Source organism: Miscanthus floridulus, unplaced genomic scaffold (genome assembly GCF_019320115.1).
Source record: "Miscanthus floridulus cultivar M001 unplaced genomic scaffold, ASM1932011v1 os_2018_1_2, whole genome shotgun sequence".
Taxonomy (NCBI): Eukaryota; Viridiplantae; Streptophyta; class Magnoliopsida; order Poales; family Poaceae; genus Miscanthus; species Miscanthus floridulus.
Genome location: NW_027098050.1, coordinates 27,822 through 39,513, shown reverse-complemented (window position 1 = coordinate 39,513; position 11,692 = coordinate 27,822). Strand labels below are relative to the sequence as shown.

General features: G+C 46.9%; 1 protein-coding gene across 1 annotated transcript; it reads right to left on the bottom strand.

The window, feature by feature from the left end:
• Window positions 1-3,671: 3,671 nt before the first annotated feature.
• On the bottom strand, window positions 3,672-10,231 carry LOC136534525 (gibberellin 2-beta-dioxygenase 1-like). Its single transcript, XM_066526952.1, has 4 exons — window positions 10,016-10,231; window positions 8,746-8,813; window positions 4,440-4,797; window positions 3,672-3,941 (listed from the first exon to the last, which is right to left on the bottom strand). The coding sequence occupies exons 1-4, from the start codon at window positions 10,229-10,231 to the stop codon at window positions 3,672-3,674; spliced, it is 912 nt and encodes a 303-aa protein (XP_066383049.1).
• Window positions 10,232-11,692: the final 1,461 nt, after the last annotated feature.

The following is an 11,692-nucleotide window of genomic DNA, read 5'->3' as shown; positions in this document are numbered from 1 at the left end:
ATGATGATAACAACAAACTAAATCCAAAGAATTTGTAGAATCGACCATACTTCAATAGATTCATGAGAGCATGTCGTATTTGTGAAAGCGCAGACGAATTGGCTAAAAGAGTCGATTCGGGTAGAAAAAGGATCATAGCATGTGAACAATAGACTATTCAACATGAGCAGACCTATTAACTCCTCAAATCTAACCTATCATCTTTAACAGTGGGGTTCGATCGGATCGATACAGCCATAATAAAGATAACAGATTCTATCCTTAAAGAAAATGGATCTACTCATATTTAACAGGATCATGAAAACACACTATGAACGTTGAAATACGGGTGATCGGCTATTTAGCCGATGCAGGCGTAGCAAACAGCCAGGGTCATGCCTGATCGAAAGGAAACCTACCAGCTAGCATCTTCTGATCTAGAGTGCTAACAGTGGGGGTCGACCGGATCGATATAGCCGTGATAGCGGGCTATAGACCAGATTCAACTAACTAGTAAACCTCCTCAAGATCAGACATGCCTTGACCACGTACTATGCACAATCAAGATCGAAGTAGAACGGCTGATAAAACGTAACCCGTCGTTTAAAGTAAGAACCATTGCAATGTAACAAGATAAACGAGGGATTAAAAGGATGTGAGGCCGATCTAGATTGATCTTGATCGGGCAGGTTGATGTTGCTAAAAAACTAATAACAATAAAAACATCAGCAAGATTGGTAACTTAATGAATCTATCCGAAGGATGCCACCCTTTGGTAGAGCTAATAACTCGACCTTAATCTAATTCGAGCAGTGGAGGTCGATCGGATCGATGCAGCCGTACTTGAACTAGATAAGATCGATAACTAACTTATACTAGAGTTCGTAGTAGAGGTTGAACTTAACCGATGCAGCCGTACAAATAGAAGTATAAGCCATGATGGTACTTACAGACAAGCCAGAGGTCGGCCAGACCGATGCAGCTCTGCTTGTTGAAGAACTCGCCGGAATCTACTCTGCTCCTACTCCTAAGGGTTGGCACGGAGCCGAAAAAAAAGTAACTTGTATTGGTTGATTGGATGTCCTTTATAATAGTCGAAGTCTAATATTTATACCCAGATCCTAAGCATGAATCCTATTTAAGTACGACTCATTATAATCTTTGGCATAAGATAAAGCATTTCTAATTTAAGATAACTTACCATAATCTTTCTGTTTTTGTAGAGTCCGACATATTTTTCCCAACACCAACCGTAGCTTTTGTCGTTATCTGCTGGCGTCATCTGAAGAGAGCCGATTCCAGTACCGCGTCTGAATCAGCTGATATCGATTCTTATGCAATCGATTCCTTGATTGACACACTCTTGGAGGCTTCAAGTTCCCACGTTCTTCTCCCAAATTTTGGTGCAAACACCTTCATGCGGGCCACAGCCTCCGCGCGTGTCGTGGGCGAAGGAGGAGCCGATGGCGGGGTCACTACCGGAGGAGGAGCCGAGGGGCAGGCCACGTCCAGGAAGAAGTACGGCGGGACGCCAGACCTAGTTGTGAGCGTGCTGCCGGAATTTAAGAGGTTGCTGATGCCGGGGGCAGCGACGTCCATCTCGTCCCCGGCCTTCCCATCCTGAAGCATCGGCGCAGCGACGGTGTTGAAGTACTATGGATCGAGGGCGTCACCGGGGATGCTTGTGCCAGCCGCCACTTGAGTCTCCTAGACCGGCGTGGGCGATGGCAGTGAGTAGTTGTACTCCAGCGTGTGCGGCATCAGCATCAACGTGTACTCCTTGCAGAAGTTGCACCAGTAGCGAGGCGGTGCCGGTGCTGGCGGCATCGACTCCATGGGGACGTATGCGGATACGGGCTCAGCGATCACTCCATCAACGGGCGGCGCTGGGACTTCAACAGCGGGTGGCGCTAGGGCTTCCACAGTGCACGGTGCTACGTTGATGGGGCCGGCACCGTCCACGCCAAGGCGAGACGGTGGCTGGCTCTGCAGACAGAGATCGCGCGGAGAAGCATGGCGGCCACGACGAACTTGACTCCATCGGTGGTGAGGAACTGCATCGGCGCGGAGGACAGGAACAGTGGAGTCGAAGAGGCGGCCGAAAGGACCATGGCCATGACCATGGGCAATGTTACGGCGAACACGAGGCCCAAGGTGCTCGAAGACGATGCGGCGCTGTCCATGGTGGCCGTGGTAGTGGATTGGGCCACGGCGAACTCCACCGACGTGGCGAAGGGCGAAGAACAAGCCACGAGCGATGTGAGACGGTAAGTCAATACTGGCCATGATGCTTACCGGTGTTGGTGTGTTCTCTTTCTCACTGTCTAGAAGAGCGAAAGTGACTGATAACGCCTTGAATGTGAATGTAAATGAACAAAGATTTGGAAACAACTATCGTGTTTCGTTGATCTCGTAGAATATATACATGTGAAGGGAAGGGGTATGTCCAAAGGACACAACCGATGGGAGAAGTTACGTCTCGTCTCCAGGAGACATGCCCCTTCGGTGACACAGTTAACTACTAATTTAATTTCTAATCCTAACTACTTGTACGGACGCCGTACATATCTGTATGGACGGATGAGATCATCTGTAGAAGGACGGCTGTTGGTGTACTGGCATAGTTTCACAACACGTACTCCAACCTGCCCTGGTTGCGCCAGGCCGACCATGGCCGCACCTAAGACCCTAGCAAATGGCTGACCTTGACCGGCGGCTGGGTGTGGTTGGTTGGAGGCCTTGTTCTTGTTCGGCCGACTAATTAAGGCTGACAGTGGGTGGCTCTGTCACGCTTGGTCGTAGGGATGAGGTAGCGTGCAAACTGATGGAGATGACGAGCCTTTTTTTAGGAAACTACTATATGACACTTGAATTGAATAGAGAAAAAATGAGTTTCCTACTTATTTTGTTAACTTGATAAATTCATTAGTTTATTAAGTGAATTTTCCAGAGCTCTTGAGATGCTCTTAGGCTGAAGTGGAAGGAATTCAAACTTGATCGAAGTTCATTCAAACATGATCCAAAAATTCCGAAAAAAATCACCATAAATGTCGAGTTGAGTCTCATCTCAGACTAGGGACTTAGGGTTATTAGTTGATTTAGGCCCATCTAGTTGAACTTAAACTTAGCAAGTTTTAACCGCCATTTCTGTTTTTGGACCTTATAAGATGGATTAGGCCCGTCTATCTTTACGACACATGAAATTAAATGCGCGCCTTGTCTTCTCTGTAGTTGGAGTTTTTCGGGGCAATTTCAACTTGCTACTGGCTCTGCAATTGTCTTTTTTTTTCATCATCCGGCTCTGCGATTGTCGGGGCTGTTAAGATAGTTGAGATATTCTTGTAACATAACAGGTTGTTGTGTCAGCCAACCTCGCACGATTTAGATGGATCGCCTCCTATTACAGGAGTAACAAAGAGTTGACGTGTTGTTTGTTCCTTTATGAGCAAGAAAGATGTAGATGAGATTGTAAGTCGCACCAGGATTTTCCGCGGCCTTTCTATATACGCCGAGAGGCATGCATCACGTTCCACCATTCTCTCTACAAATAAAAGCGACGAACTGACCAATACCATACCAGCCGCCTTTAATTTGTATATGGACAGAAAACTATACGCCACACGAACATTTCGTTCTACGCTACACATCCAAAAGGTAGCCGAGATGAACCGGGCCGCCGGGTGTCAACGCGGCTAGCTGGTCGCGGCGGCGGCGGCGGCCGTGGTCTCGAAGTAGCAGAGCCTGTTGTCGGCGAGCTTGGTCCGGTACGCGGAGGTCTTGTACTCCCTCCACGTGAACTCCCTGTATCGGCGGCGGCCGCCCTCCCGGTCCAGCAGCCCCGGCAGCGGCGCCAGGCGCTCCCGCGGTGGCGGCCCGCCGAAGAAGATGACCGACACCCGCGGCCGCGCGCTGGTCACCATCACCCGGTGCCGCACGCTCCGGAACCGCCCGTTGGTCAGCACCTGCAGCAGCATCACAGATGAACGAACATGGTTTTGTGTCTTGGAAAGGCAAGGCCTGAGGAAGAAGTGAACAAGGACTGGTACTCGAGCCTGCCTGTTGACAAGCACCGACCCACCGGCAGCAGTACCGTACGGTTTTCCCACAAAAGAAAAAGGTTTTGCTTGAACGCCACTTGGGCATCCACAAGATTCCTAGACATCACAGGTCACAGCCATTGGACACGGATTGACACTGAAGGCCAAGGACAGGTGAGGGTGAGCATCGCAAGTTCGCAGCCCTGCCCCGTGCCGTACAGACTACAGAGGAGAGGAACCAAAGCTTTTTTTTTGGCCTCGCAAAAAAAGTGTCGGGTCGGGGAACTCGGCACTCGCTTTCGTTCATCGTTGTAAAGTGTCATTAGTTAAATCAAGGTAGTACCTAGAACTAGAAGTACTATGTTCAATTGAGAATTGTTCACTGGAAGCAAGAAACTCAAAACTCTGAGCGTACATACATACCTGCAATGCGTCGCCGACATTGACGAAGAAGGATTGGGTGTCGGAGGGCACGGAGACCCAGGTGCCGTCCCGTAGCGAGATCTCCAGCCCGGCCGTGTCGTTGGAGCGGAGCACGGAGATGATCTGCGGGTCGGTGTGCTCGCCGAACCCCGTCAGCCGCTGCCTCACCTCGTCCGGCTCGCCGGCGGCCTCGGGCCGCGGCGGGTAGTGGTTCACCCTCAGCATCGAGTCGCTGTCCCGGTCCAGCACCAGCCTGCTGAACACGCCCGCGTCGTCCAGGGCCAGACCTTGCGCCATCAGCTCCAGCACTGTGCATGTCATGCGTCGCACCGCCGCGATGTACTCGTCCAAAACATCACTGCACGTAGGTAGGTACACAAGACAAAGCGCGAGAGCAGGAGTTGCACATTTCTTTGCTACGCTGAGCAGGTGGTACGGTATGGTGGATGCAGAGACGAGTGCAATTTGGACATGATGAAGTCGGCAGAAAAAAAAGCTCTCTCATCGTCAGATTCATTCATTAGTCAGGGCCAGCTCGGACTAGGGCACTCGGTAGGGGCTGCTGCACACGTGCACCCAGGACTCCGACGCGCAAACCACACGTGACGCAAAATTCTAGCTACTCCTTACTACCCAGAAGGCTCAAGGCTTGCATCTGGTCGCCCAGCTAGCTCAAAGTTGTAGTAGTATATTATTTCGCCTTTACAAAAAGACATACATAATGATCTCTACTATAATGAATCGATCAAAATTATATTAGGTTCTCCAAGAAAACGTCCCCCGCTGAAAGCCTTCAACCATTGTGCACTCAGAAAAATGCACACAGAAATTTGTCTCCATTAAAATCAAGGGCTAATAAAACACCTAAATCAAATCCGATGACCACGATTCGTGTGATGCCAGGCTTCTCACCCCCACGCCCTCCTCGCAAGCCGCATGCCGCGACCGTGATTCAACGCTCGAAGCCAATCATCACCGAATCGAAAAAGAAAAAAACGATGTTCGAAACCTTCTGGACCGCTGTCGCGTCGATCAAGGCGTCCGGGAAGGAAGAGGCACCGCCGAGCTGGGTCTGAACGACGGTGAGATCCTTGTCACCGTCAGCGACATTGCCTAGGTACTTAATTATAAGTGCAAATCTCTCAGATATCTCATGAATCTTAGTCACTGAAATTAGCAATAGCATCTTGCTACTCAGAGCGCCGACTTCACGCTGTCGCACTACGTGCAACCTTCATTTGCCCTGCACGTCGGCACGCTTTCATTGCTATATTGCCTCAGTTTGCCGGACATGGTGAGGAAACCCTGCTGCCCATCGCTACTATCGGTCGTCCGGCCATAACCCTTGCGCCGCGACGAACGCGCAGCAGGCCACTAAACTCGGGCGGCCCGGCTGCATCTACAGACTCGCCGGCAGAAGATCTGGCCGGCCACATCTCATTGTCATCGCAGGTACTTCACAATGTCTACTATCAGTATCATAGGGACTCTGAAGTTTGAACATTAATGATTTTCAATGTGACAAATACTCTGTATTTGTTCTAAAAACTCTGGGAATGAAAAGTTAAAAAAAAATTAGCAGCGAACCAAAGGAGCTTGACAGCTTGACCTTGGCAGACTGGCCTGCAGTTAACACACTATATTACTGCTAAAAAAACTAGAAAACATGTGCTCTATCTGGTTTCAGTTTCAGTTTCAGTTTCAGTCATGTGCTAGAATATGATAATATGCAAATATCTTTTTTGCATTGAGTTCAAATAAAGTATCTTCGTAAATATGGAGCTTTTTTCTTTCGCAAGTTTTTTCATATCAGAAGTCACTTCTTTTTTTCTTCATCTAATGGATTAGATGTCAAGAATATTTTTTTCATTCTATATCAATATGTACCGGTGCCAGGGTGCAACACTACAACTTGACTTATATAAAAAAATACTAAATAATATTCATGTGTTATAAATTTTAGAATTCTTTTTATTTGTAGACTGAGGTACTATAGAATTCTATATACAACTCAATTTACCGAAACCAAAAGTTCAGTATTCAGATGGGACAAGAGTCACTGTCAATAATCCTGGTTTATTCTAATTGTTCTGAATTTCATTGCATGACTATGATGAATGCTTGAGCTACGTATCAGTACTCACTTTTGGGGTCTGTTTCTATAAAAGAAAAATAAGTAGAAGGAAAGAGGAAACCCTGCTAAATTTGTATTTACGAGTCTGTTAAATTTGTATTTGACACAATGTTAAATTAGTTCTGTGCTAAACTAAATATTCACTTAAATCTGTACCCAGTTATCTTATCTTGGAGGAAACCATGCTGCCTGCCGCTACTGCCGGCTGAAGATTCTCGCTAGTACTTCGCAATGTCTACGCGAATATCCATGCAGAAAATATGCTAATTTTTTATTTGACAAATTAAAAAATGCAGGTCATTAGTACGTATATCCAATTGATGTGACATGAAGAACACCTACTTCATAGAAAAGGTGGAGATATTTACTTGAAGAATGCATTTATTACTCAATTGCTACGGCGCGACGGAGAGACCGATGCGACGACATTGAACTATAGTAAAGATGATAAGGTTCAAACATGGATCAACAATTATTTAGACGCTGATATGGTAAGCTTGACCACGAGATCTGATATATGCTATTTTTTGTTGATTGAAACATGTAGAAAAAATTTAGATAAAACTCTATCACTGCAGGTGCTCCTTCCAATTAATATTGTGAAGTTTCACTAGTACCTAGCGGTTGTGAATGCTTCGAAAGGTGAGATACATGTTTTGGATTCTTTCGGAGAAAATATGTCAAACTGGCAAGATCTCGAATATACGGTATGGCTTAATGATATATATATATATATATATATATATATATATATATATATATATATATATATATATATATATATATATATATATATAAATACATACTATTTTTAAATTTGTTAATATCCCTTTCTTAATCTTGGTGTTTTGGTCATAACAGTTAATAGGAATGGAAAGACTAATAAAACATGCAGCAGAGCATATACAGCTGAACCGAAAAAATGGGTAAAGAGGCAGCCGGCCCAACTGACACGTACGCCTGCGGTCGATCTACCGGCCGGGAGCAGGAGATGGTTATGTGATGGCCGCCGAGGTGCATGCATCGGACACCAGATAGTAGTCTTGATCTACTGTCAGTTCTATGTTTATGCAGAAAAACTTTGTCGCCGGCCATTTCCCTTCGCTTCTAAGCACATCGTTAGGTTTAGTATTGGATAGATCATAGTTGGATTCGAGTTTTCTCACGATGGGACACTGGATTGCACGATGTAAGGGTTTGTCGCTATCTACATCACTTCTTTTTTGGTTTATTTTCTCCAGTGTAGAGCCATGATGAGATGTCAAGATAAGATTGTACTTCGAGGGCTAGAATTGACCTTATTCATCATGTTTTAGTGAGATTTTCATGCAAAAGTCAGTGTAACAAGGTTTTAAGTTGTCATCGGTCAAAGATGTAGGGATTATACTCCTGTAAATGTCTAATAACTCTAGTAAAGACGAATCAAAATTGCTGAAGCCTGAAGATGGTTAAATCAGCTAAACGTGTGCACGGCAGTGTGGGTTTTGCCACAGAAAACGAGTAAGAGAGCTGGCATTTGCAACAAAGTGTCTTATGGGACGCAAACTCAAATTTCAAATAACTTACACATGCCTTTGTTGGAATTCGCCGCATGTTGTTCTATTTGTGTGTCACCTCTCCCAATCCATGTCTCTGCTTTCATGGCACGCTAAGTGAAATCGATGGTCGGATTTTTGGAGAAATGTGGCGTCCTCTGACAGTCATTCGTGTTTACCGAATGTTGTATCTATCCACAATGTGATAAAAGTTTTATATTGCCTGTTTTGCTATTGCCGTTGCTGCATTTTCTATTGATAAAGGTCATCATTACGTAAACAAATAGGCAATGAGCACAATTACACTCATTCACGAGGGAATAGTGTCCATGTATAAATTATGCGATTATAACAGCCGCTGATCTAGTCACCCTGTTTGCTAATGCTGAAATTTGGCTTATGCTAATAATTATACTGAAATGTTGTGAGAGAAAAATAATGTTCCATGACTGAAAAGTAGTTCTGAATAAGCTCAAGCGAACAGGGGGAGTAAGTCTGCACTGGCTGGACCCACAAGCAGAGACTGCGCTCTTGCCCTTGTTGGCGCCAAAAAAATAAAAAATAAAAAAAATAGCAATGCGCCATGCCAATGCAGAATTTGATTTTACTACCACCAAGTAACGAGTGATGAACTCACCGGAAACAGGATGACTCCACGCCCTCGGACAAGGCCACTGGTACGGCGGCGGCGCCGGCGGAGGTGTAACACCCCGGGTGTTAGCCACTTGCTAGGCAGTGGGTTCGAGTTCAAACATGACAGATCAAGAGGTAATCAAGAGCTTTTGTCGGGTTCATAAACCCGGGATCCCTCAGGGACCGACTTCTACGCCAAGGCTCGGCCCAAGAGTCTAAAAACAACAAGGCAAAGGGGCGGTCCAGCAACCGACCGGAAGGCCAGGCCCAAGAAGAGTAACGCCGGCTCGTCGGCTACTTCGACCCACCTGTCCGACCGGAGCGCTCGATTTAGGCTCCAGCCATCTCCGGACAGCTTCTCCGATCGGAAGGTCTACCCCGAGCCCTACTTTTGACTCCGACCCCGCGTCCCTCCGACCAGGGCTCGTAGGAACCCTGCTCACCGCTCTTCTCCGACCGGCGCACTCAGAGCCAACTGGAGCCATCCGACCGGGGACGCCCGCTCGGTAGGTACCAGAAGACATGCGGAGAAAGGCAAGACAAGGCTCACAAGTTGTAACACCCCGGTGTTAAGCCTACATTTAGGCACTGCAAATCATGCATAGCATGCATCATAAAGCATATTAATCATACATGCCTAATCATGTAAATAACAATTGAAACACTGTTTCGAAACATATGAAACGTGTTGTGAAACCTGAATGTTGCATACCTTTGTTAGAATTGTTTTGCCCTGATTTTGTTTGCTCGGTTAGTAAAACATGTTTGGATATCATGGTAAATCATCTAAAGATGTTTAGTTCAATTTTTGGAGCAAGGTCTGTATTCAAATTAATTCAAAATTTGGCTTCAAAATAAATTCCCAAAAATTAGGGTTTTGAGTTAGATTTGGACTTTGAATTTACAATTCAAAATCTAGAAAGAATTTGGCTTTGGTCATAAAAGCAAAGTTGTAGAGAATTAAATTCTAAACAACTTTCATTTTTGGTACATTTTCAAAAGAGGTCATTTTCTTGCCCAAAATAATATTTGAAAAATGGCATTTAAAAATTCCTTGAAAAATTTTATTTGGAAAAGGATTTTTTCTTCGCGGGCCGCCGCCTCGCTTCTGGCCCGTCTGCTGAAGCCGGCCCAGCGCGCCAGCAAAGCCGCCCGCAGCAGCGCGCCTCCCGCGCCAGCCCATCGCGCCTCGGCCCAGCCCAGCCCCGCGCGCTGGCTCCTTCTCCCGCGCGCCGCGTCAGTCGCCGCGCCACGCCACGACCGCGGCAGAGAACTTCCGCCGCGTGGCGACCATGTGCCGGCGTTGCCCGCCGCGCGGCAGCCGCGGCCTGACCCCGCGCCCACGCGCCCGCCTTCAACTGCCGGTGCCCGTGCGCTCGCTCACTCCCGCCCGCGCTGCCTTCCCTCTTCTCCCGAGCCGAGAGCCCCAAGCTCCGCCCTCGCCGCGCCCGTAGCTCCGCCGGCGTCGAGCTCCCGCACCACTGCGCCATTCTCCGATTCCTCGCGCCAGCAACTCCGCCTCGCCTTCCTTCAAGTCGCGCTCGAGCTTGCGCCGCCTTCCGAGCACAGGTCGGGCCTCCCCGCGTCTCGCCACCGACGGCCATGGCGCCGCCGTGCTCGGCCGCCATGGAAGCCGTCTTCCTTCTCCCCTCCAGCCTCGCCTAGCTACCCTACCGCGCTCGCCTTCACCTCGCACATCCCGTGCGCTCGCCAGCTCACACTGCCATGGCCGGAGATGGCCGCCGGCCGCTGGCCGAGCCGCGCCGCCGCGCCAGCGCGCACACCGGCGAGGCACTCTGCCTCAGCCAGCCAGCCGGGCCGGCCAGGCCGAGCGGCCGTGGGCCGAAGCCCTGCCAGGCCGCCACGCTCCCCTTTTCGCTCAGGGCCGCGCAGGCCGGTTGTGGCCATGGGCCAGCTTTTTCCCCGCGGGCCGGCCCAGCATTGTTTAAGTGATTTGTTTTCATTTATTCTTTATTATTTGAAATCTGAAATGGTTTGAAAAATGTTTGGGTGCCCAAATTTGATCCAAATTTGTTGAAACAAATTTTGCTAGGTTCCTTATCATCAGATCTACTTGGGAAAATTATTGCATGTCATTTTTGAGATACTTTTCCGTAGGATTTTATTTAATCATGTATATTGCTGATAACTTGAAAAATGTGTAGAAAAATCTATAGGCTTCAGAAAAATATGATTCCAAGTTTGTTAATCTTTTTATGTCATGTACTTCCTAGGAAAAATATGTTTCATGCATGTGCTGTGGGAAAATTTTGAGGTGTAGTTCAAGTACCTTTAATGGCTGATTTTTGTTATTTTTGCTAGAGAGCAAACTTTGTATAAAACATGCATGTGATAATTTTTGGACAGTCATTATATGCTATGAAGAACCTAGGAAAAATATTAATTCTGTTGTTTGACACTTTTCATAGTACAAAGTAATTTCATGCTCATTTTTATGCTATAGCTTGTCATTTTTGTGTAGGATAGTTTACTTATCCAAATGCCATGAAATTTTTATGGTAGTTTGTTTAGGATAGTATTATGCTACTGTAATTTTCTCAGATTTTTAGGAGCATCAGAAATATATGTTGCTATTCAAACCTATTATTAATTAGGGTTTAAGCAAGTGTTGCTTTAAGTGTGATTAAGAAATTAGTAAAGCTTTGGTGTATCTTTGAAGCATTTCATAAGATATGTTGACTTAACATATTAGTAGTAGAAGAGAATGCAGTAGATGACATGTGCTTGTAGTATAGTTTCTTGGATGATGTTGACTACCTTGCATTTAAACATATCCATTGCATTCATCTCCTTCGATGCACCGTTTGCATAATCACTTACGCGCATTGCATCATACAGGATCGCAAACCGAGAACCCAGTCGTCATACCCGAGGAGCCCGAGGAGCAGCTCGAGGTGCAGCAGCAGGAAGTGCCAGAAGCCGACGAGGAG